Below are 26,375 nucleotides of genomic sequence, written 5' to 3' on the forward strand. Positions count from 1 at the left end.
AGGGAGGTAAACCTGTTAGTGAGTCAGAGGAAGAACCTGAAGAAGAAGAAAAGTCAAAGAGTGAGGAAGAAGACAGCGATGAGAGTGAAGCAGATGTTGTTGCTAAGGTGACAGCTCCTCTTGATATAGATAAAGGTAAAGCAGTTGTTAGAAGTGCTTATAAAGTGACGGCTGTGAAGGGTCCTCGGCCTCCCCCAAGTGACTCACCTTCATTGGATGATGAAGATGTAATGTCAGACAATGAGAAGCCTCAAGTAAAGAAAGGGATAGATGCAATCAACCTGAAAACTATGAGCGATGTCCAAATCAAGGGTGCCTCCAAAGTCATGATGGGCTTGGCTGCAGACGAACAGAAGAAAGACATAGTTGAAGGAAAGTTGCAGAAGACAGCTGATGCCAGGAGTCACCTCCGAGGAGCCTCCAAAGTTATCAGCGGCCTCACAGGAAAGACCTCTCCATTCAGTTTCCCAACCAAACAAAAGCAGCCAGAGAAACCTCAACCAAAGAGGAGCCTTAAAAGCACATCCAATCTTTTCATACCTCTCTCCATGAAAAAGGAAAAGTCACCTACTTCTGGCAAACCTCTTCTAAGCAACACCAAACTTTTAAATGGACTTGGGCCTAAATCCACCTCTGAAGAACAAAAGCCAGGTCCGTCGGGATTACAACTTTTAAAAGGATTTGGGCCAAAAGTAACCAGTGATGAGCAAAAGGCCGGTTTGTCTGGCTCCAACACAGAGCATACAAAAGCGAATCCAGGCAATTCCTCTCCTCCTCCTTCTCCCAAAAAGACATTGGACCTATCCAATTTAGGGGCAACGGGGAGTATGGCGGCAGAGGCGAAGGGATTAAGAGCAAAATTCAAAGGCATGTTTGGCAAAAAGAAAGTGGGATTAAGGTTCAAGACAAAAGGATGGATGTTAGCGAGGATAGCTGCTGCCACCAATTGGTTGATAGGGGGCTTGCCAAGTTCGCAGGGCCGAGGTCGACTGGGCGCATGGGCACAGCGTCAAGGACGAAAACGTCTGTCATTTGCAAACAGAAACGCATACCGTAGACGGCCACGATATTACAGCTACCCTTCCGATTATGATGAGGATGAGTATGGATCTGAGGAGGATTACAATGGGCAGCCAGAGGACTATGAATACTGTGATGATGATGAGTGGGAAAATGAATATGGTTACTATGATGATGACGGCAACTTTTATCCTGATGAGTTTCATGATGATAGTGATGGCGATTACTACACTTACCCGTATAATGAATACGAAGAAAACAGTAACGAAGAGGTGGAGTATTACTACGGTGATGATGGAAAGCTCTATGCCATTGTGCAAGAGCCGTTTGCTAACTCTGGCAATACCATAGAGACTATCTACAACCCATATGAGTCTGAGATGTACACGGATACTTTATTTGATCAGAATATGGGTCATGACTATGGGCTCTCAGAGCACTATGGTATGGTAAGTGGTGGTTATGCTACTCTCCCAGGCGTACCTATGTATCAAGATTCAACACGGGGATACAGCAATGTTGCTGGAGTTCATTTTCCTTATCAGCAATCATACAATGTTGATGGCCCGTTGGCACCAACAGAAACCGAACATCTTTACGGACAGGCACAAATGCCTTTTACGCATTCTCCTCCTGAGCAGTTCAGGGTCCCCAGGCCTCAGGTTAGATTATTTGGAAAGGAAAGACTTGAAATTGAAACCTTGCCACCACCACCACCACCATCCCCTTCTTCTCCCATGTTTTCATCTCACTCCCTTGGTTTTGACCTGAGGTATCACGAGCTGCCCCTTCCCACTTACATCCCAGCACAGCCTCACTTCCCAAATGCCATTAGTCACCAGCTAACCCCCATCATACCATATTCATCAACTGCTGAGATGATTCAACATGAAAACATGCAACTAAACCATCCTACTCTCCCTCCTCATGCCACTTCCCCTCATCACTTGTCAGCAGATCCCTTATCACAGGTTGCCACCCAGGTGAATGACCCACCTTATCCTCAAGACCCATTGATGTTTCAGATGGTGCATCCATCGGCTGTCCCACAACTACAGAGTGAGAATATTTCATTGGTGCATCCACCACCATATCCATCGATTGTCTCATCAAAACCAATGCATGGCATCAAATCTCATTCTTTGCAGAAGCCAGGAATATTGCCAGATTATATGGATTTTCAACCACAAATCCAGTCGGACCACTTTTCCCCTCACAAACACAGAAGAGACTTTACATACCAACCTCCAATTACCAACCAAAGGCCGACTTCTCTACAGAGATTACCAAACCCCTATGCTTCACCACAGAGACTACCGAACCCCTATGCTTCACCACAGAGACTACCAAACCCCTATGCATCACCACAAATCCATGGGGATGGGGTGTCCCTCACTGCTCAGCCACCTGTTACAGCTATGAGGGCTGGAATTGGGCTTCAAATGGTTCATTCTCGATCCCCACCTTCTAGCCCCAGAATGACACCAAGAGGATCTCTGAGGAAGAGAGAGAAGCGGCCCCATGATTTAAGACTTTCTCTAAGGCAACAACCCCATCCAAACGCATCACTTCTTCCGTCTTCCAGAGGACAAAGCAGACAACAGAGATCCCAAGTGGGAAGATCATCTTCTCCACCTCCATCATCTTTACCAAGCGAAAGAGCTCCTCTATCGGAGCGCCCTCAGTCTCCCCATCAAACTGTTCAGCCTACCTCCAGCTATCAACCTCCCTCTCCTCCCCAGTCGCAGACCACCAGACAGTCCATCCCCAACCGGTCCTCTAGTCACAAGTTTAGAGGTGTTTCAGAAAGCCCAAACCATGTTCCCATGGGGTCTGTAAAACCTTCTCCAAATAACGCCTACCCAAGAAGACAAAGTAGACGAAGGCCCCCTGTTACACAACATGTAGCTCCATTCAGGTCTTCTATTCGCAGTGGTCGGGGCTCTCCCTCTGGACAGAAACGTGTAGTCGGCGTCCCTATGTTAGCAAGAAAAGGCTCTCAGTCAAGGGACTCAAAACCTCAAGTAGGCTTGCAAAGACCTATCGGTAGGGGACAGCCACTGGTACATATGCCCAGAAATCAGTCCTCTCCTTCATTAAGATCACCTCCTCCAAGGCCCCTGGTGTCTCGGCAGCCTTCATTGAAACAGTGTAGCTCTTTTTCTCCTCAACTAATCGGGAATGGATTCCATAACGGACTGCAATCTCACCAACAATTTGAGGACTCATCTCCCATACCTTTGGCTTTTCCTAACAACCATGGATTCTATTCACACAGCACTCTACCCCATAGGACTATAAATCCCCAGATTGTAGGAACAACACCTTTTCGTTCACCGGTAGCTTATTCGGTACCAACACAAGGTACTTCTTCACCCTCTCAGAGTGTGAAACAGTTTGACTACACAATTAGTGAGCCAGGCACATCTTCATTTCCAACAAATTTGTCTCAAAACCTCAACCTTGTTGATATGCCATCAGCACTTCATCAACTTCCGTCATCTCTACCTTATGCAACCCACCACGCACCCCAAACGCAGCAGGAATATTACCCACCCTCATCTGCTGGTGACATTGTGGGTCAAGCCCAGAATGACCAGGAGTTGAGTCAAAATGTCCCTTTGGGGCAATCCAAATTGTTGATGCAGAACTATGACCAGCAGAGCACCTCCTACTCATCTCTACAGCCCAATGCCAATCCGGTTACAACTTTTCTCTCAAACACTCATTCAGCAGTTGCTGTTGCCTCATCATCCTCATCTCCCCCACATTTATCCTCCGCTCTGCATAATCCCCAACTACGGAACACATCATTTACCTCACCCCTTCAGCAACATCTTTCCCCTCAGACCCATGCCTCTGCTGCTCAGCAGACTGTCACAGTTAACTCTTCACTTCTCTCTGGACTTCAGACATCAAAAATTCAAGGATCAATGTATAAACTCCCAGTTGATATCTTAACAACACCCCAAAATCCTGTTGAAACTCAATCTACAATAGTTGATGGAGTTAATGGGGCTGGTAGTGCAAATCAGTCATTGCCTGTTCTCTCTAATGCTCTGCAGAACCCAAATTTTCATCAGGCTTCCTATCAATTACCCGATGGCACTGTTATAAACCCAAGTGAACCTGCTGAATCCTCTTCTCTTCAGCCACTTTCCCCCCCTGTGTTGTCCTCTGCCTTACTTAATCCTCGTTTGCAGCAAGGCACATATCACTTACCTAGTGGCACACTAGGGACCACTTCGGAGGCCAAATCCACAACCATCCCTGCATCACCAATGCTTTCCTCCGCACTGCTTAATCCTCAAATTAGGAAGCCTACTTACAAACTGCCCGATGGTACTTCAGTTTTGAGAACTAAGCCGTCACCTGAGACTCTTACGACATCCTCTCCTAATCTCTCTTCTGCGCTTATTAATGTGAAATCCTTGAAGACCTCTTATCGACTGCCAAACAGTTCAATTGAAATACAGATGAGGGGAACAACGGAGAATCCTGAAAGTGCAACCCAAATGCTACGTGGTGTGAATATGAGTTCAAATCTTCATGAGTCTCAGCTTACAGAAGGCTCATCACATGAAATTCAATCCTCAACGTCAATGGCCACTGGGCCTGATCTCTCTGGTGCCTTGTTGAACACTAGCATCCGTGGTGCCACTTACAATTTCTCAAATCCATCATTACTAAGGGGGACCCCTACCACAGTTGCGCCATCCGTTGACCTTTCCAATGCGCTTCGTAACCCAAACATCAGTCGTTCCACCTACCGTCTGCCAACCGATATTCTTAAGGACCAAACCCAGTCCACTTCTACTCAAAAAACAGTTGACCTGTCCAGCGCTTTGTCAAAAACTCCTGACATTCGCAAGGCCAATGTTCACCTATCTGATTGTAATAAAATGCCTCAGCTAGGTACCCCTCCTGCCCCACAGCCCAAAACTTTAGATCTTTCAGGTGCCTTAAAGAACCCAGTCCTTCAGGGGGCCTCTTACCGCCTCCCTTCTACATGTGCGGTTGTGTCGCCCCATGTCCAGGATTCTGTTCCTGAAAAGCACTGGGCCCTTGGCTCTGAAGTTAAACTTCTGGGCCTGAATCAAGATATGGAAGTATGGGATGCAGAGAAGCTATTACCGCATGAGACAGTACAAAACCTCAATAAGTGGTCTGTGTATGGAGACGAGAACTTAATTGACCACCAGCACTTGATGACTCAGCAAAACACGGGGTCTAAACCGGAGGTGTGTAATCTCAACAGGGACGGGGAACCTCAGGGGCCATGGTTTGACAAGGTAAGGGCTCTTGACAGCTCGTACACTCTAAGCAAATATTTGTCTGTATTTAAGGTCTTTAAGAGAAAAATGTGTGATGAGAATTAGTCTTTTAGCAGTGCATGTTTTATAATAGTATGACTCAGTCCCCCTGCTTTTCCAATTGTTATTTCAGATGTATGCAATCAGAAGCTTGCCCACATTATCTCTCCGGGAGCAAAGAGAGGAAGATGGCGTGGAAGACATGACACAGCTTGAGTAAGAATTTTTTTGTACAGTACTCTAAGAAATGTAGAAAAGGCAGAACACGCTTATAATACGCACATGTAACCAAAATGAAACCATACAGTTGACGATATTATTTACAATAGTCTTTATTGACATTTTAATGCTTTTTTCATTAGGGAGATGAATGATGATGCTGTTCTCCTCAATCTAAAAACAAGGTTTGAACGGAATCTTATTTATGTAAGTTTTACATCCATTCATTTTGGCATAGTATGTTGTATTCAAAAGATGAATATTTTCTATGTTTGACTTATTAAGTGTCACTGGCTTTTTCCTCCCATCTGTGTCAGACCTATATTGGTAGTATTCTGGTTTCTGTGAACCCTTATAAGATGTATAACATCTATGGAACGGACATGGTGCTGCAGTACAAGGGTCATGCTCTGGGTGAGAACCCTCCGTAAGTCATTTTTTTTAACTGGTTTACAGGGGATTTGGAATAAGTACATTTAATTTTTTTTTTGCATCCTATCCTCTTGGCCAATTGATGCATCTTTCCCCTTCAGACATTTGTTTGCTATAGCAAACGCTGCTTACTCCAAAATGATGGATGCCAAACATAATCAGGTGATAATTATTAGGTAAGAGATACACTTTACACTCATCTCACAAGTAAACTTTGAGTAGCTTTAATTTTTTAAAATCTCCTTGACAGTTTGAATATAATGTTATTGCAGCATCATTTGCCTATGCCTATGCTCAATAAATGTTGGGAAATTGGCATACAGAGTGCTCAGCACTACAATGACTAATTTTACTCTTTTACCAGTGGGGAGAGCGGCTCTGGGAAAACAGAGGCCACCAAACTTGTCCTTCGCTACCTTGTGGCTTTACATCACACATGTAATCTTGCCCAACAGGTATGAATGCATACTGTACAGACACTTACACATGAATCCAGGATTGAACGATGATTAATGTCCTTCTATGTATTTTCTTTTTCACTGGGCACAGATTGAGGTAGTATAATGTTCCCTGCATGATTAGTTCTATAGATGAATTCAAACTCAAATCCATCTTCCTGTGTGTCATTACCATCAAGCCTGCTTGTTTTGCCGTGCTGTGGGATTTCATGTATTGCCACAGAGACATCACGTGCTTATACATCAACATATTTAAAGCCAATAAATATACTTATTGAAGCTGCTGATGTAAAATATTACATTTTGAACCTCTTTTCCATCCAGCTGTGAGATGTTGAAATGCTATGTGTCTGAATTGCTTCCAGATACTTGAGGCTGCTCCTCTGCTGGAGTCATTTGGAAATGCCAAAACTGTACGAAACGATAACTCCAGTCGCTTTGGGAAACACATGGAAATTTTTATGGAGGGGTGAGAATGACACTTGTACCAGTTTCTTTGAATCTCAGCACTCTCCAACTCCCATGCCATACAATCTTGTTTTCCTCAACTGTTCTACCTAGTGGTGTGATCAGTGGTGCCATAACTTCTCAGTATCTTCTGGAAAAGTCTCGCATTGTATTCCAGGTGATGCATACAGATATTCATCAGGTGACTTTTTTTCATTGCACATTGAAGGATGTGTTTTGATGTAATGTTGACTTTCCTCTTCAGGCCAAAGATGAAAGAAACTATCATATCTTCTATGAAATGCTGGCGGGTCTTCCTTCTCAGCAGAAGCAGACTTTCTATCTCCAGGAGCCTGAGACTTACTATTACCTCAACCAGGTGGGAAGCACTTTTCTGCAACATCTGTAGATCTTCCTGAAGATGTTAGCATTATGTGTCTTATATCATTATATACGCTTATGTGTCCCACTCAGGGAGGGGACTGCGGGATTGCAGGAAAAAATGATGGCGATGACTTCCAGCGTCTGCTCGCTGCCATGGAGATCCTCCACTTCACCCCAGATGACCAGTCGGTCATTTTCAAAGTTTTGTCTTCCATACTGCACCTGGGCAATGTTTACTTTGAGAAATATCAGGTAATGCTTCCATAAATGGATACTGAGGAGGTGATATTGACAACTTGACACATTTTTTGTTTTGGATGCAACAGGAATAATACTGTGTATGACAATTTGAAGCCCAAGCGTAAAAATAAATGTTAGCTAGTTCTTACTTAGCAAAATGAACAGTAAGCTACAATATAATACAGCAACAATGTGGACTGATAATGATAATAAAGTCATGGTTCCGATTGGTGGACGCTAAGAATTTTTCCACATAAGCTGGTTTTTAGATCGGTCTTGACAGTTCCTGTGCTATAACAAACTCAAGATTTTTTGCATAAAAAAAAAACTCTTAAATTCAGGAGGGTGCTGGGACTCAATTAAAGAGTGGTTGAGCACCTGCAGAAATGTGCTTGAAACACTAATGTACCAGCCAAAGATTCAAATGATGACATTTTTTCTTGTGTCAAAGGCAACAGATTTATTTTGAAACTTTGAAACTTTTGAAACAGGAAGAGGACACTATAATAAATATGATTTTCAATTATTATGTCAGGTGTGCCTAATGCCTGGTACTGAGTGTGGATGTCCCGCTCCTGCATTTCAGACCGACGACCAGGAGGTGGCGACAGTAGTGAGCGCGCAAGAGATCAGGGTGGTAGCAGAACTGTTGGAGATCTCTCCAGAAGGCCTGCAGAAAGCTATCACTTATAAAGTCATGGTCAGTGTTTTGTTTGTGTTTATAACTTCTGTGGACGACTCTTTCTTCTGTTTTTTTTTTCCCAGTGTATTGTTTGTAACAATTTCCGTTTTTGCAGGAGACAATGAGAGACAAGATTTACACCCCATTGACTGTAGAAAGTGCTATAGATGCCAGGTGATTATTATTAGTCTCAACGCTTATTTATTTATTTATTTATTTATTTATTTTTAAATCTCATTGATGATCCTATTTTGTCTTCTAGGGATGCTGTTGCCAAGATCTTGTATTCGCTGCTCTTTCATTGGTTAACAGAGAGGGTCAACACTCAGGTGTATCCTCATCAACACACGCTCTCCATCTCCATCCTGGACATTTATGGATTTGAGGTAAACTATTGTAATGTTCAAGTTTGACTTTTATGTATAAGGTTCTTCGTCCTAAAGCTGACATTGTGAATGACATGTAGAACCCACTATGTGATTTTCCATTGTGTGTGGTAACAACAGGATCTGGCATACAACAGCTTTGAGCAGTTGTGCATTAATTATGCCAACGAGTATCTGCAGTTCTTCTTTAATAAGATCATTTTCAGGGAAGAACAAGTAAGTCCCCATGCACAAGAGAAACAGCTTGTATGAAGAGAGGTCTTAATCCAAATGTAGCACAGAACACTTACGAGATTTTCTTGCAGGAGGAGTACAGCAGGGAGCAAATTCCATGGCAGGACATTCCATTTAATGACAACCAATCCTGCATTGACCTTATCGCAGCTAAGCCTCACGGCATTCTGAGAATCCTGGATGACCAGAGCTGTTTCCCACAGGTGAGCAAGGGAAGCGCTTTGTAAATACTTTTTATATATTCAACTTTTCCACTACTTTTTTCTGCAAGTCAAACATTTGGTCTGTCCACAGGCAACAGATCATACATTTCTCCAAAAGTGTCACTATCACCATGGCAATAACCCATTGTATGTGAAGCCAAAGATGCCCCTTCCCGAGTTCACTATCAAGCATTTTGCTGGACGTGTCACCTATCAGGTATGTTGAGCCGAATCAATGTGTAGACACACTGGGGTGCTCGCGAAATTAAGTTCACAGATATAATATAGTAAGACTGAGTTCAGTATAATAAAGATCCTGTATTTTACACAAAAATCCATGATTGTTTTTTACCCTCATGTGATGTCGCAGGTTTACAAGTTCCTTGATAAAAACTACGACCAGGTCCGTCAGGATGTCCTGGACTTGTTCATTGAGAGCCGGAACAAGGTGAGAAACATCTTCAACTATATTTAACACTTAGTTAAATGCACATCTAGCGTAACACAGTTTCTCAACTGGTTGTGCGTGATATTAGGGTGTGTCTAAACAAAAAACGATTTCCGTTTCATTCACGAGCTCCCTCACCTCAAACTTACTGTCTTTTAGATGGTGTCTAACCTCTTCCTGGCTCATGCTGGAGTCCTAGGGCAGCAGAAAGGTGGTCAAGTAAAAAAAAACAGCACGGTCAGCAGGAAATACCAAGCATCCACAGTCAGCAGCAAGTTCCAACAGTCTTTGCTTGAGCTAGTAGAAAAGATGGAGAGGTAAAATAAGCTCATACATGCTTAGAGCATGCTTAAAGATTTCTCATTTGTGTTACTTTGCTTGTATTCAGGTGCAACCCATTTTTTGTCCGCTGCATTAAGCCAAATAACATGAAGGTAGAGTTAATAATTCTCCTGACAGTCTCATAAATGCATTCAATAAACACATGTTGACATGTAAACGTGTGCGTAGCATGCGAGTGTGTTTGAAGGCGACCTAGTCAAACGTCAACTGCGACACTCCGGCATCATGGAGACCATCAGGATCCGGAAAGAAGGGTATCCAGTCAGGATGCCATTTTCTGTCTTCCTCTGCAGGTGACACATTTTATTTTCTGATTTGACTTTTAAATGGAAAGCCAACCAATATCTTTGCCATAAAATGTCCAGTTAACAAGTGTTAAGATGGGATTCTGGTTAAAGTGGAGGTCAGCTCAAAAGTTTTCTTTACATTATTATCTATGTGCTTCCACTAGTAAAACATTGCATTCTCTTTAACACATTCAACACACAAGACATATTTTTATATGTTTTTTAAGTGTCAAGACATTCAATTCCAGGTACTTTTTGATATCTCTTTCAAAAAATTGATGTGATTACCTAAAGGAGTGTCTAAAGAAATGAAGTACTAAAGTAATCAATTCCTTTAGGCGATTAAGTACTAAAGTAATGTACTTCATAGATTAACGTAAGCAATTACTTTAGATGATCTACTTTAGTTCATTATGTAGTGGGTTACGCAAGTACCTAAAGTACTAGATTAATTTAGTAATTATCTAAAGTAATCCATAATATTACTACTTAATTACTTAAAATAACTGAGTATCTACTACTGTGTATACTGTGTTTGGACTAGTGGGGTTGCATAATTTTTTTATTTTAAAATAAAATCTGGGTTGGCGTCCCCTTATGACACCAAAAATCAATCCAAGCTCAGTTTGTGTATGTGTGAATGCATTGAGGTGTGTTTATTATAGATATAAGTCCTTGGTGGGAATTCAGCAGCTTCCATCTGCCAATGGAGACGACTGTGTTCAACTTCTCGGTAAACTGTGCCCCCTCAAGCCAAAAGATTACCATATCGGTGTCACAAAGGTTTGCTCCTTCCTCGCGTTTTTCCACTTATATTATTACATACAAAGTCACAATATACATCACTTGGTAATTACTTCTTGCAGCTGTTTGTGAAGGAGGCCATTTACCAGCTGTTGGAGTGTAAACGAGAGCATTGCCGCCAGCTGGCTGCGCTCACCCTACAGCGTTACGCTCGCATGTATTTTGTCCGCAAACGCTACGTGAACCTCCGCAACACGATCATCAGGCTGCAGGCGCGTTGCAGGGGCTTTCTTACAAGGTGGGCCCCAAAGCCCTAGTCTCATAAATATTCACATTAATAACTATTTATATGGAAAAAAAACCAATCATAAATGCAAACTATACATCGGATCTTGCAACAATAACTCAGCTAGGATAGGCTCTAAGTCACCAATAAAATGGTATGGAAATAATATGAACGCATAATAATCTTGGCAATGTTTGCCTAATAAATTTGTGGATGCTCCTTTTATGTTTCTAGGCAGCACTACGTGAAAATGAAAGACAGCCTGGTTCGCTTCCGATCTCTTGTCCATTTTTATATCAGCCGGAAACGATATGTTAAGGTACACAAGTGCAGATTCACTCTATGTGATATCAAACACAAGCAATATAGAAAAAAAATATACAGCAATATCCGTTGCTTCTCTTTGGCATACTCATGTCTTCCACTTGACATTTTACATTTGTTGATGTCCGCCTGCAGATGAAGTTGACGGCCCAGCGGAAAGCTGAGGAGGAGAGGAAGAAGAGAGAAATAGTAATACCAAACTCACTTTCCTTTGCAAGCCATTACACCTTTTTTCCATTGTAAATTAAAGTGACTTTTATCACAGGATCTGATGAAAAGAGAGGTTGTAAATGTCACCCACTTGGTGATCCCTGCGGAGCTTGGAAGGTTACTGCAAGCGGCAGAAGGTTTGTACGTCTACTTACGATCAAAAAATTTTCATAAAGTGACTGATTATTAATCATTGCACTTTTCTCTCTGTCAGTCAGGGGAGAGTTGCACTCCGATTGCTTGGCTCTGCTTCAGACTCCTCATATCCAAGAGTCCTCTTCCAATCAACTAACTTTGCCCCTGGACATCAACAACTACCCCTTCTATCAATATGTGCTCAGTTACTTCAGAGTAAGACATAAGACATAAATTAGAATTAACTCTTATTTTAATGCATCTATCACTGTATCCTTCTGCCAGGAGCCCAAACTTGGGATGTTGATGACCCCCTTGGAGGCACCTCTAACCTGCATAGAAGAGGACCTGAAAGCAGAAGCTCTGCAGCTTTTCAACATGGTAATTAGTGATATCATTTGAACATCAATCCCCTCCAAAAAAGAACAAACTAGATTATGAGCCGCACACATCTAAACCCTTTTTTTTCAAACTGCCTGTTTATAACAAATTATGTCTTCTGTACAGATTGAACATATGTGCACATTTTGAAATGAAAGCAGAACCAACAGATTTTCAACATAACACTGACATGCTTGGATTGTTAGAATATTGCACCAATGCAACAGTAACATGCCTAATTGCATTTACCGGCAGAGAGTGCCCTTTGGTGACGAGTAAAATAGCAGTTCTAACTCAAAATCAATACTTCCATAGTGTCATCTCTGTCTCCCTTTGTTTACAAAAAGTTTACCCCTCAGGTGGCTAGTAAAAAAAAAACCAACTGCAGATAAGCTCCATTGGACTGTAAGCCGCAGGGTTCAAAACATGAAAAAAAAGTACAGCAGCATCTTATAATCTAAAATTTACAGTATATTGCCGCTATGCATTCTTTTACAGGTGTTAAGATTCATGGGGGACCCTCACCTGAACGGGGCACAGGAGAACATGTTTGGCAATTACATCATCCAAAGAGGTCTCTCATCCCCGGGTTTACGGGATGAGATCTTGTCTCAGCTGGTCAATCAAGTGTGGCGAAATGTCAATGCTGACAACGCAGAGCGAGGCTGGCTTCTATTGCTTGCATGTGTCTGCAGCTTCGCTCCTTCACCACAGATGGACAGATATCTACTCAAGTAAATGCACTGAAGAAGTGAATGCATTTGTCATGTCATAAAAAAATTCAGTTTGAAACCTTTTCTTTTAGGTTTGTTTCCGACCACGCTCCTGTTGGTTGCCAAGCTTTGCTCCAACATATACTCATCCAAGCTAGTCAGAAAATGCAGCATAGTTCAGGCCCCGCCCTTGAGACCTCACGGACCTATCCGCTGTCACTTCTGGAGTGGACAGCCAATAGAAAGAAAGCTAACATGGCGTTACATGTAAATTGTTTTGATGGTAGGAACAAAAATCATCTGAATTGATGATAATGACATTATAACATTTCTTTTGAGCAATAATCAACATCTCATTTTGATTCAAACCAATAACTGGCCAATGATTTATCTTTTTACTATTTAGGATCATCATTCCTATGTCCAGTTCACTCTTGGACCACTGGTGAGGATTTAGCGGGAGACATCCTGCATCACAGGTGCTCAAAGTTGATTATTTTAATAAAAACATTTTTTGTGCCTTACCACATCCACAAATAGTAGCTTCAGCTCAGGTGCAATGCTCGTTAAAAAAAAAAAAAAAAAGTAATTCCCATTGGACTAATAATTAGACATCACAGTGTTTAGCACATAAAATGAACTTTCTCCTCTCCACTAGTTGCAATGCTCCAGATAGCTTTCTGAGAAAACCCATAATTTGCATTGCAGAGGGGTGTCGGACTGGTGGAGAGGAAGCTCTGTCCTGATGAAGGAGCACGGCCAATGGGTGGAGTTAGCGGGTCACGACTATGTGATGGACCTGATTGCAGACCTGGAGCTTCCAAATGACTTCCCAAAACAGAAGAGCTACTTCATCATCAGTACTGACAGCCCCACAAGAGTCAGAGCCAATGCCAGCCTGTCAGTACACCAAAAACCATGTGCGCAATCCATTAAAATCATTTTTTTCTGCAAATGTCTACCTATTTTCTCCTAGAACATTATTTGGAAGCGGCTTTGATTCAGATGACGAACCTCCGCCCTCCATTCCTCTGAGCGAAGGCTGTCGACCAGTCTACAGCCATTCTGACTCTGACGGTTACCACAGCCACGGTGCACACTCACACTTGAAAAGTATTGCTTCCCCATATTGAGAGATGTTACTTTATTCAGCTCCACAAGAGAACCGAAGTAGTTGTTGTATCCATTGAAGTGGCCAGTTGGGAATGAAGGTGAGGTTCTTTCTACTTTTTTCTGCAGTGGAATCTGATGCGTTCAGTGACGGTCAGACTCAGAGAGGAATGGATCGCTATTTGGACAGCCTGTTTGATCCCGTGCTGTCCGACAGCAGCATGGTAAGCGCGTGCACTGTTCTTCTATGACTTCAAATCGAGAAACGTTGACAGTATCTTGAAGCACTCGTGGATTTCTTTTCGCAACAGTTAAAATGGATGTTTGGGTTTCACGGCTGTCGGCAGATCTTTGACGTCTATAGTTGTCAATGGCGGCGAATGAGTTAATCCCTGAATTTAAAGATATTAAAGTCAAAGCAGTTGTGCAAATTGTGGTTAAATCGCTAAATTTGGCTAATGTTTATATATATATATATATATATATATATATATATATATATATATATGCTAACTTTCGATCAGGGCCACATTAGATGGTTATTAGGAGATGGAGTTTTAAAAAAGTTCTTAATTTCCTTCCTAATTCCCACCGTTTGTCAGGACATTGAAAAGGCTGGAAGTCTGGCAGCAAGAATGAAGGGAAGTGGAGGTATCGGTGTTTCAGGAGAAAGAGGAGAGAGGGAGAGTAATCTGGTCCCAAGCAGGTCCTATCCGCCAGGAATACACCCTGGAGGTACTTAAGATACTTGATGTTTTCTGTTGCTTTATTGATAATGTAATTGGCCAGTCATTTGCTGTATATTTACATACTTGGTGTTGGCACTTTTGTTTTCCAATCCACCCACACTTCGTTCTTTTCCAGTTTCATCAATTATTCAGCTTTGCGGGTAAATTGCTCAGTGACTGCAACGGATGGTGCAATTTTAAATATATAGCTATTTACTACACTGCTGATTTTAAAACAGAACAGCTTGGTTCTGTTGATTCAGAACTGAGCAAATTTTGTTTAATTTTTTTTCCATCTATTTTTTTTTCTTGTTTAAAACCTCAGAAAAACTCAATCTAGTTCAACTAACAACCAAGATTTATGGTAATATGATTGGATCATGCGTGAATTTATTCCCAGCTTCAAGGAAGAGTATCTTTTTGATACTTAATTGTGCTTGTAAATGTTCTAACATTACGCATCATCAAGTTTAGCGACTGTAATGTGCACTGTTCCTACTCATGGTTAATGCAGTGACAACCATTCAGTGTAAGCACACATGGCTTACCTGATCTCCTTCACTCTCATTCCTATTCAAGTTAAACGCTCATTTTGTTGCTGCCAGTCCTTCAATGGCTATGTGAATTTGTGTGACCTTTTTCTTTCAGCCCTGTTTTCTACAAATATTAAAAAAAAAAAAAAAACATCTCAGTTCATACTATTACTTGAATGCACTTTGTGAAAAAAAATTGTGTAATTGACATCTATTATAAAGGATAGAGTATGTTTATAGACAGAAAGGGTGTGGAGGAGAAAATACTCTTTTTGACGTCTCCAAAATCTGCAAATAATGTGTGACTTTGATGTGGTAGAAGATTGTATTTTCAGCCCCAAAACTTTATGCATTTTCCGTTTCCAGATGACGATTCCAGTTACATTCAGTTGAACCCTTGTGCAGTGTTTTGTCCACTCCTTTGAATTTGACATCAAAAGCATTTCACATGTATTGAAAGAACATACCAAGGAGCTGAAATTTCACCCAGATGATTTCAACTTGTCAAACTTCCACATGTCATGACTGCAGTTATCGCACTACCAGGAGTGTGCCATCCCTTGGCTAAAATTCTGCGAGTAGAATGTGGAAGAATTTGTCCAAAAAATGGTCACAATACTGCCAAAGGGTTAAAATAAAAAATATTCCTAACGTTTCCATGTCCCTTGCTGCTCCTCAAGCTGTGCCAGTGCTCCCAGTAGCAGGAGGGATGATGCCACCTATCCCTACCATGCCCATCCCCTCTCACCATCATCACCATGAACTACACAAGCAACAACAACAGCAGCAGTCTCACCCAAAGCACCAATACAACCGACCCCAACACCCTTCCCATCAACCGACTTCGTCTGCTTCCACACATGTAACCCCCAGTCATACTTCTGCTCATGTCCCGTCTGAAGACCCTTTTGTGGCCCCTTCTGTGCCCGATGTTCCTGTGAGTAATGTAGCATCACATGACACCGTTGTCCCAGGTTTGGAATTGCCCCCACTTCCGCCACTGCCAATAATCCCAGACTTGCCTGTTTTCACAGGTGCGTCAACTACAATAATGGAGTGTTTTTTTATTGTTGTTGTTTTTTTAGCATGTGTGGCCTTAGGGCGAGATGATGTATGTTGAATGAAACAGCACTATGTGTGGCGTGGTAGTCTTTCTGCGGTGTGCTCTATCACTCACAGCCATTATTATCTTTTTTTTTGCGGTGCTCAGCCTATTTCCCCTTGTAGTGGAATGGAGTAGTATTTTATGTTTTTGTTCTTCAGGAACGGAGCAGGCAGTACTGACTCAACAGCAGCAAGCCATTATCAACCAACAAGCCATCATTCTGGTACAGTGATTATTTAGGGTATAACATAATACAAATATGAATTCTGCTCACTACATATTTAGCACCTTAAAATTAGGCGTGTCAGATTAAACAATTAATTGTAATCAAATAATTACTCTGATATTTAAAACACCTTTAATTACTATGTAATAGTTTAATTGTTTTTATGCATAGAGCTTCTTGTGGTGTTGTTGTAGGTTAATCATACATTTAATTTTTAAAAACACACCAAAGACATCTTTCATAAAAGGTAGTGATATGCATTCATCGTAAGGAGTTTGCTTAATACAGAAACAGCTTAATTTTAGCCAACCGCATAAATGCAAAGCACCCAAAGCTAGTAAGATAGATGCTATTATAGTGAGCCATAGCAATAACTAATAAATTTGCATCAGTATGTTTTGTGTAGCTGTTGTCAGTGGCAATGTACAAAATAAGCAGCCTTGCACAAGTTATCAATAAAGTTAACAGAAATGCGTCTTAGATATCATTTACACCACAAGTATTTTATTTTCTGCAGTCTTGTTTCCTTGTCAGTTGTATTGTGCAGTCAGTCATATCTTCATGTGTGCAAGTACGGCCTCAATGCAATCCTTTATTCTACAGGCCCAACAGATGACCATGCAGGCTCTTGCAATCCAGCAGCAGATGATGTCCTCCTTACCCGCCTCTCCGTCTCCGCCACTACATTATTACACACACTCACCGCAAAGCTCTCGCACACCCAGTCCAGTAAGTTCCCACAGTATATTGTTCTGCCCTCGAACATTTTAGACACGCATACCAACTTGTGTGGCCTTTTTAAATCTCCGTAGACTAAAGAAGCTAGAGAAGATTCATCAACAAGATCCAGCTCGCCCCGCAAAATTAGTAAGTGTGTAAGCTGTTTAGCACAGCACATTTTTCAGATCTCTCTAGATTTGGATTCTCGTTCCCTATTCATTCATTCATCATCAATAACATTTTGTGGAAGCGTGATCATAAGTCAGCATGATTTTTAGGTCCAACACGTACATCCCCTCCAGATGATGTGGTCCGCGCCAGTGTGAGTAACACTGAACGCATGGAGCCCAGCCACGATATCAAAGACATCATCAAACAGCACCAGCCCAACAGCATGACTCCCTCTGGACCTTCCATCAAACGGTAACATACACACATTCAGTGCAAGTGATTACATTAGTCAAATTCCCAATGGCATCTATTAAATTATCAACAGGAAAGATGATGGAAAAATGTTTATGAAGAAGCCAGATCCCCACAAGGAAGCCATGGAGATCCTTAAAGACCAAATGGCTAATCCACCTCAACCGGTACGTTACACACAAAATAAAATGTTATACAAGCTATCGTCACGTCACGATGATTTTCCCCCCTCAATCAGATGAAGTCTCAGTCTTTCCATTCCAAAGAAGTGAGAGGAGATACCAAAATAACCAAGTCTAGTGAACCAACTAACGCCAACATGGGCCATGCTCCTCCAACAGGTGAGCTTTTCAAAGAGGGTTTTGATTTCCATGATAATTGAACATAGACCACAATGTTTAGATATAAAATCATGTTTAAAAAACTGTGGGACTGCTCGACTTTGTGAAACATTGCGTGGAACTTTATAATGGGATTGTGTGTGTGTTCGTCCAGTCTGCAGAGAGTTGCCAGTTGAAAATGAAGTCATCCAGACTCAACTCCACAGCAGGACCAGTGATGAATATTACACCTACTCAAATGTCCCTTGGAAACTTTACTTGAGGAAGGAGGTACATTTCCAACTGACATCACTAAATATCACCAAAAATATGGTTTTGGTCAATACTTTTTAATGTTTGTAAACCTTCTAGGTGTTTTATCCCAAAGAGGACCTCAATGATCCATTGATGCTGGACCTGATTTTCAAACAGGTTGATCTATTTTAGACTTTTTTATTGTGTTCAACATATATTTTGATAGGAGATTGAAGGTTAGTTTTACTTTAAAAGTAGCACTTTACCGCCAACATTTACTGCACTGCACTCATGCATATATATATATATATATATATATATATATATATATTCCACTACATTACTAACATATAACAGTTGGATGTTTCATGTGTTGTCTTATTTTTCTGCAGGTAGTACATGACACATTCTCTGAGGCTTGCATTCGTATCACTCAAGATGAACGACAAAAGATGAAAACTCTCTTTGGTATGTTACCAAGCCAGAGGACGGTTTCTATCTTAGTCACTGCCAGCCCAGTCAAAATGGGGTTTTGATGTCTATAGCCGTATGACACCTGGGCCTGATAGGTAGTCAATACTTTTTGGAAAAATAATCATAAATATCTTTCAGCGGAAAACCAGGTGGATCAGGTTGCAGGAACTCAACATGAGAATGTGAAGAAAAAAGTGGTTGCCACGGCGAGAGACTTGTGGGAGATTTACTTTTCTCGCCTTTTCCCAGCTTCCGTGAGCTCTCAGTATTTTTAATCCAGCCATTCTCACTTCAGATTTTCAATATGGAATCATTGTTTTGTCCATGTAAATTTGGGTTTACATGTCACTGTCTTTGTTGTTGTGTGTTGCAGGGCAGTGTGGGGACGGGAGTGCAAGTTTTGTCTGTGTCACACAAAGGCATTAAGCTGCTCAAGCTGGTGAGGAGCAGCTCCACTGCTCCAGACTACTTCAGAGTACTAAGGCCTTACAGGTGCATCTTAATTAGGGTATACAAAGATAACATTGAAACAATATTTCATAATGAAAATGTAATAATGACAAGGAATAAAATGTCTGTTATGCAAAAATGGACCCTGGCATTTGGCCATGACACATACAGGAAGTAAAGGAAAGAATATGTTCAGTGGATTCCCCTTCATTAATTCTTGTCAAAAGAAAAGAGCATTTATCATCCGTTCCCACATATGTAAAACCAATACAATTATTCCAAAAGATATAGTTGGTATCTGACTCATCAAATAAAAACAATTTCATTTAAAGCTTATAATATCCTTTCTCTGTGTGTGACTTCCTGTGCAGCTACTCGGACATCCTCTTCGTGTCTGTTCCATCAAAAAACATGTTGGAGTTCAATCTAGTCAGCGAGAAGCTGATCCTGTTTTCCGCCAGGGCCCAGCAGGTCAAAAGCATGATTGACGACTTCCTCACAGAGATTAAGAAGGTCAGAGAGCTTGTGTGTGAAGCTTAGGCAGTCAATTCTGCTCCCGGTGGTAACATCACATGATCACATTTCATCATGCACACATTTGGTGATCTATTCTTAATTATTTTCTCATTTAAATAGAGTACAGAACAATATGTGGTGCTCCACAGGGACCTATATTGGGTCCCAAACTATTTCTCATCTACAGTATATCAATGATATTATACTCACGACAGACTCTTTGCCAGGATTCAGAGTATGTGGTAGCAGTGAGGAACTGCATCAACGAGGACAGGACGCTGCTCAGCTTCCACAAAGGAGATATCATCAGACTACAACACATGGATGGCCTGGAGCCAGGTAGGACCCACAACTTTATAGACTTTCTGTGAACCACATTTATGTTTGTACAGTACACGGTTTATGGTATGTTCCTCTATTTGTGTGTGTCTGTGTGTGGGTGTGTGCATGCCTTTGAATTTTTTTTTTTCTTATTTGGTGGAGACCAAATTCTGGCTTTTACTCTCTTTGTTTTACCCCTTGCACTTGTCCGGATCATTTGGGTGGACCTCATAGGTTCAGACGTCTTTTTAAGATTAGACAATCTGTTGTGATGTTAGGCTTTTGGGGCTAGGAAATGCAGTATGTCAATTGGATGTCCCCACTACGATAGAAAAACCACTGTGTGTGCATGTGTTTAGGCAAAGGTTATGGCTGCATTGTGAAGAAAAAGGTGATGCTACTGGAAGAACTCAAGAGAGACACTCCTGACTTTGGTGGGTGTTTTTACCTCCTCGTTGACTGAATAATGGAATATTACATTAACAGTTGTAAAACTATACTTACATGTATTTGTGTTTCATTTTCTTTTTTTTTTCAACCCTAATTTGTTATCTGGGCCTACAGTGCGGAAACAAACATAAAAAAATCTATTATGGTAAACACATCGTACTTGCCAGTATTAATTCAGATAGTGGTTCTACAATGATGACAATATGCATCTGTAAAATACTCACCTATAAGTAAAAAACATCATTTTGCAAAGGAGTAACTATTACGCAATTTAAGCTGCTTCATGTTCCATGTAATTTGCTCTTAATTTGAAAAGAAAACCGTACTGTTTCAGTCACAGCATTACCTCATCCACCACCAGCCCAGTTAAGACAGATTTTTGATGTCAATAACTGTCAATGGCAGTGAAGGAGTTCAAAAGCATTGAATTAGATTTGATGATACCTGCAGAAACCCTATTACTCTCTCACATACCCTCTGAAGTGCCTTCACGTACCCCAATTTGAACCACTGAACTGGGGGATTTATTGCATGTACTTGTGTGTACTGTACAGGCTGGCGGTTCGGGGCAGTGCATGGGATGTCGGGAGTGTTTGCCAGTGAACACGTTCGACCTGTGGCGGCTCCGGACTTTCTGCTACTCCCAACAGAGAGGGCGGAGCCTCGAGACAGACAAGGGCGCGTCGCCGCCTCGGCTGCCGTTGCCGTAGCGCTGGGCTCAGCGATCGTGGCCCAAGAACTTGACCGCTCAACGGAAGTATGATTGTTTTAAATCCTAAACACAGGACAAGCATAACTGACAATTCATTCAAATTTTTGTTCAGATGTTATGTTTTTGGAATACAAGAGTAGAAGTATAACAAAGGGCAATTTATGCTGTCAGGTACTGAAGGACACTTATGTGGAGAGCCCGGATGAAGACTTTGATGATATGTCGCAGTATGGCAGCCAGTACCACATGATCGAGTTTGCCAAGAGGTACTTCAGAGAGGCTCAAAGAAACAGGAAGTAAGACACCTCATTGAAGATCAGACTCAAGAAACACACTTTGAATGACGGTTTTGCTTGGACTGTTCCCACAGTGATTCAAAAACCAAAAGGAGGAAACAAGGCAGGGAACCACCTGACATGATCAAATTCTCCAAGGTGCATTTTAAAAAAAAATAATTTTATGGATTCTTTACAATCGGAAATTTTGTTTATGTAGAATTTTAGAGGCATTTCCTCCCTTCCCATGTTTATCTTTCCAGTCTCCACTCCAGGAGTCTCTGATTGACTTTTCAGACAGTGGAATGAACAGAGTGGCTGCTGACATCTCTTCAGGTGAGAGAAGAACTACATCAGCAGCTCTGATCATTCGTCTTTGAATGAAATATTGAATGCAATGTTTGCTGACAGCTGTAATGAAGTTCATGGGAGACCTGCCACTAAAAGGTCAGACTGAACAGGACCTTGTCACAATTATACTGAAGGTACACTTTTCAAAGCAAACAATGTCTTGTTTTAGATCATTTTGCCCAAGATCGCTTCTCACGAATCTCCTTTGGTTTTAGTTAAGTGCTGATCATGGCTTGATGAAAGATGAAGCCTATTGCCAGGTGATGAAGCAAGTCACTGCCAACAACAGCTCCAAACCGTAAGACCCATGTCATGCACATGCACACACATACATGTAGAAACTCCAAGATTCTCGTTTTATTGTTTTCGTGTGTTTGTGTTTTATCCCATAGAGACAGTTGCCAGAAGGGTTGGAGACTGTTGTACATCCTGACTGCGTTCCATCGCTGTTCAAATGTTATGAAGCCATTCCTTTTCAGCTTTCTACACAGCGCCTGTGTCAGCACTGGGCTGCAGTACCAAGGTAGAACTTTTTCTGTTCGTCCGTCCGTTTCGTCTGTCCGCCCGTCCACCCATCCATCCGAGCTTCATTTTATTTTACAGGTATTGCCAAGGCATGCGCGCAGAATCTGAGGAAAACGTTTCAGTACGGAGGACGCGTACACTATCCCAACAGCATGGAACTGAAAGCAATGCTGGTTCGTTTCTATACTCTGGAGTTGAATGTGTCACCAAAACATATTTAGTATTGTCTTGTGCATTCAGGCAGGGCGGAGTTCCAAAAGACAGCTGTTCCTGCTGCCAGGTGGGATGGAAAGGCACTTGAAAATCAAGACTTGCTCTGTAAGTGCACACTCATCAATATATATATATATATATACATCAGCAAATTCTTATCTAAAATCAGGTACAGTGCAAGTGTTACTGCATTAAATTGAATGTGATCATTTATGTCAGGTCGCTTTGGATGCCATTGAGGAGCTTTGTTGTGAAATGGACCTAAACAGAGTGGAAGCTTTGGATGAATATGCCATCTTTTTGGTCACACACAGAGGTAATAAGGTTTGTTATTAGTTATTGTGAAGCAAACGGAATGGTAAAGTGTGTGTGTTTTTTTTTTCCTAGGTCAGAATGTTCGTCCCCTGATCAAGTGGGAGTACATCTTGGATGTTGCTACAGAAGCAGAACCAGTGGATGCCAACTACAGTCTTTGGTTCCGAAGAGTCATATGGAGACTTGCCTTGAAACTTGATAATGAGCTCTATGTCACCATGCATTATAACCAGGTAAATAGAGAATGTATTGTGGATTAACTAATTTTTTTTATAACTTCCTCTTTATGGGGATTGATATGTTGTGCATTATGTGTCTTGCGTAATACAGTACAATGGATACTAAAATATGCAACTGCGTCTGTGTTAGGTATTGCCCGATTACCTGAAGGCATTGCTGAATGTAGTTCCTTTGAGTAAGGCAAGTGAACAACATCTGCAACAGCTCGCCAGACTTGCTGCTCTACAGCACCGTGCCAAAGACGTCAACTATTTGCCCACCATGTAAATAAACATTGACATACATGCCATGTTTCCCAAATAGGCCTTAATGGGCAAAACAAGTACATATGCAACACCACTATGCATTTCTAAATGAATAATCTATTGTCAAGAGTATTTATCACTATTTTGTTAAACCACTGAAAACTGAGCGTGCATATTACGACTGTATGATAGAGCTTGCGTGTGTATGCATGTGTTCAGACGTGAGTTGCAGGAGTGTGTCCCTCCACAATTCTACAGCAAACAGAATCCACAGCAGTGGCTCACTATGGCAACTCAACACATGCAACAGGTTCAGCCTCTAAACCCACACCAGGCCCGTGCACAGTTCCTTGGTAAGACAGCAAGTCACCTTAGATTTGACTTAGTTTTGCGTTGACTATTTATGTGCACTCCCTCAGGTCTGGTCAGTCCCTTCCCCATGTTCGGCTCTTCCTTTTTCTACATCCAGAGTTCCAGTTCGGCCTCCATCAAGGCTCCGTGCATTCTGGCGGTGAATCTGAATGGACTCCACTTTCTTAACAAAGACACTCACGTATGATATGCGCACACGCGCACACCTAAATGCCACACAGTAAACTCTTTTAAAGATTTGTCTTAAACAGCACGACTTAAAAGCAAGCATTGTGAGAATTTGCCATCGTTCTTTAAGTATTTAGAATATTGACTTTGTTGTTTTAGCTCCCTAATACGGAACGACATACCGTTATAATTTGATACGAAGCATTTGGCTCCCTCTGTTGGATTTATGCGCCATTCTTCATTGTCAGCTACCAGTTTGACAAACTGGGATATTCATTCGTATATTATAATTCTACATTTAATCATCTTTAAAATAATATATATCACAATGAGGTACATTAAAAATGTATCAAAGATCCATAGCAACCAATATTTTATGAAAGACATACTGATCTCAAACGTTGAAGAACTGTTGAAAGACCACCAAAAAGAAAATTCTATAAAAAGATACGGACATCATCTGACATTTTTTAAATTTTATTTTTATTAAAGCTGAGGAGTTTTCACCTCTCAACAAATGAAAACTGGGCAAAAACTGGTTCTTTTCCCCCAACCCCAAATCAGCTTCGGATCTCAGCTTACATATCATTAAAACATGCACTACTTATGATGAACAGTTTCTGCAGATATTAGCAATTCTAATTTAATGCTTTTTAATGCTGTGACAGGGCAAAATACATTTTCAAACTAATAGCAAATGATTTGGAACATGAAGCAACTTAATGCTAAATTGGGTTATAGTGTGTCCTTTGCAAAACGTATCAGCCTTTACTTTGCTTTGTTTTTTACAAATATAAATTGTCATTAGTGCTGCATTTCGACACAATCGAGAAATAAAACTGATGGCTTTACACAATCTATTTTAGGGAGTTGCTGACAAAATAATCCCTTGGAATAGCATTACAAATGTTGTTCAGAGATTTAATAAATCAGAGAAATTTGAAAAAATGTGGTGGTTAGTGGGTACTCATCTGAAAACAATATTTCACAGGAGGTACATCATTTGAAAAAGGTTGAGCCATTGATTTAGAGAATTAATACATGCATACAGTTCATGCTTGTTTTATGTCTGTGAATAGGAGGTCATGGTGCGTTTCCCTTTAAAAGAAGTCCAGTCAACTCGCACCCAGAGACCAACGTCGGGCTCAAGTTACCCATATGTTGAGATAATGATTGGAGATCTGCTCAACCAGCGCATCACACAGCTTCAACTGGAGCAGGTGCGCGTTAACAATACGATTGTTATACATTCTACATACATAACACGTGGAATGTGTCCAGGGTCTGGAGCTGTGTCGAGTGGTTGCCATGCACATGGAGAACATGCTATCTGCCAGAGAAAAAAGACTCACGTTGCCACCAAGTGAAATAACCCTGCTGTAGCATACAAACATTATTCAAGTGCATTTGGCGTTAAGAGTAGTTGGTCTTTGCATTTCCTTTTGTGTGGTCCGGTCAGATTGTCTACGCAATTAAACCCACAACCCATTGCTATATGTAAGTCCATGCCTCTAAAATGCACCGTATCTACCTCTGTTTACATAATAATGAACTGCTTGTTTTACACTTAAAAGTATGATATCTGTAAATAAAACGATGCAAATGAAATCCAGTAAAATCAAAATATCTAATTTGTATAGAAACAACACAGTTATGATGTCTATTGTTTGGTTCGCTACGTGAATCAGACACCACTGTAAAATTTGTTTCAGCAATTGAACGTTTGCAATTATTTAAACACCGTTTGAATAATATTAAACATTTGCTCGCTAGACATCCAAAATGTAAACTATATATAGTCATACTAACGTACATTAAAATCAATGAGTCAAATGTCTGCAGTGAGGCACTATGAGTCAAAAGTCCTCTTTTGGTGAGTCCCAGTGGTCACACGGTTCATTTGAAGGAAATTGGGATGAGTATGACTTCCTTTCTGAGGAACACAAAGGTCTTGATTGCTGACTTAGTGAATTTAAATTTGCTATAATATGCTCAGTGGGTAAGGAAGGAGCTCTGCTGTGGTAGCTGCCAATTGATGTTCCCTGTTTGTCCTTGCAGAGATGAACATGATGTGCATTCCAAGTGTACTTTAATATCACTTTTGCTTCTACAGAAGGAAGTAAAAAGAATGAGGCTATTGATAAAATGTAATCATTTTTACTCTTGCCATAAATTCAAGGGAGGGACCAGATGCGCTTCACATTCAAATCTGCATGCTTTGGGAATATTTCAGCACTGACTTTAATATTTTGTGTAACATACAATTGTAAATTGTTATTGCACAAAGTAAATGCATGTGAAATCATTAAAGTTTGTATCATAAATAAAAGTGAGCAGATGTGTTCATTTCTTATAAATAACTTACACTACCACCTAAACCTCAACTATAACATAGCTCCTTATAGTGCTGTCAAAAAATATTTGCCTCTACTGGAATGAT

General features: G+C 41.1%; 1 protein-coding gene across 2 annotated transcripts; it reads left to right on the forward strand.

The window, feature by feature from the left end:
• Positions 1 to 827: 827 nt before the first annotated feature.
• On the forward strand, positions 828 to 26,252 carry myo15aa (myosin XVAa). 2 transcript variants are annotated; one of them, XM_088436053.1, is made up of 65 exons: positions 828 to 5,312; positions 5,467 to 5,549; positions 5,696 to 5,759; positions 5,870 to 5,979; positions 6,086 to 6,160; positions 6,349 to 6,439; positions 6,808 to 6,911; positions 7,004 to 7,067; positions 7,155 to 7,268; positions 7,364 to 7,525; positions 8,100 to 8,213; positions 8,311 to 8,369; positions 8,458 to 8,581; positions 8,702 to 8,797; positions 8,887 to 9,018; positions 9,110 to 9,235; positions 9,389 to 9,466; positions 9,626 to 9,783; positions 9,855 to 9,900; positions 9,977 to 10,101; positions 10,761 to 10,878; positions 10,962 to 11,137; positions 11,360 to 11,444; positions 11,585 to 11,638; positions 11,715 to 11,800; positions 11,878 to 12,010; positions 12,080 to 12,175; positions 12,674 to 12,909; positions 12,981 to 13,171; positions 13,295 to 13,367; positions 13,597 to 13,788; positions 13,865 to 13,980; positions 14,128 to 14,222; positions 14,601 to 14,733; positions 15,940 to 16,293; positions 16,523 to 16,587; positions 17,194 to 17,319; positions 17,403 to 17,457; positions 17,589 to 17,733; positions 17,807 to 17,900; positions 17,972 to 18,074; positions 18,229 to 18,344; positions 18,426 to 18,485; positions 18,701 to 18,776; positions 18,921 to 19,036; positions 19,156 to 19,274; positions 19,604 to 19,745; positions 19,976 to 20,087; positions 20,429 to 20,503; positions 21,074 to 21,276; positions 21,403 to 21,527; positions 21,602 to 21,665; positions 21,770 to 21,842; positions 21,918 to 21,991; positions 22,073 to 22,155; positions 22,250 to 22,380; positions 22,461 to 22,555; positions 22,623 to 22,700; positions 22,815 to 22,911; positions 22,983 to 23,143; positions 23,280 to 23,413; positions 23,615 to 23,748; positions 23,815 to 23,948; positions 25,015 to 25,155; positions 25,217 to 26,252. In XM_088436053.1, the coding sequence occupies exons 1-65, from the start codon at positions 828 to 830 to the stop codon at positions 25,316 to 25,318; spliced, it is 11,781 nt and encodes a 3,926-aa protein (XP_088292179.1). In that variant the 3' UTR covers positions 25,319 to 26,252. The 2 variants fall into 2 exon arrangements, with proteins under 2 accessions (XP_088292179.1, XP_088292180.1); XM_088436054.1 differs by lacking the exons at positions 828 to 5,312; positions 15,940 to 16,293 and having other exon boundaries at positions 11,715 to 11,796; positions 11,874 to 12,010.
• Positions 26,253 to 26,375: the final 123 nt, after the last annotated feature.

Source organism: Hippichthys cyanospilos, chromosome 16 (genome assembly GCF_059441005.1).
Source record: "Hippichthys cyanospilos isolate Australia breed blue-spotted pipefish chromosome 16, RoL_Hcya_1.0, whole genome shotgun sequence".
NCBI classification, from domain to species: domain Eukaryota; kingdom Metazoa; phylum Chordata; class Actinopteri; order Syngnathiformes; family Syngnathidae; genus Hippichthys; species Hippichthys cyanospilos.

Coding starts and splice junctions, on each gene's coding strand:
- myo15aa (XM_088436053.1), top strand. CDS start 828: ATGGCGGCAGAGGCGAAGGGATTAAGAGCAAAATTCAAAGGCATGTTT. Junction 5,980..6,085: donor GCTCTGGGTGAGAACCCTCC/GTAAGTCATTTT, acceptor TTTCCCCTTCAG/ACATTTGTTTGCTATAGCAA. Junction 18,345..18,425: donor AACTTTACTTGAGGAAGGAG/GTACATTTCCAA, acceptor TAAACCTTCTAG/GTGTTTTATCCCAAAGAGGA.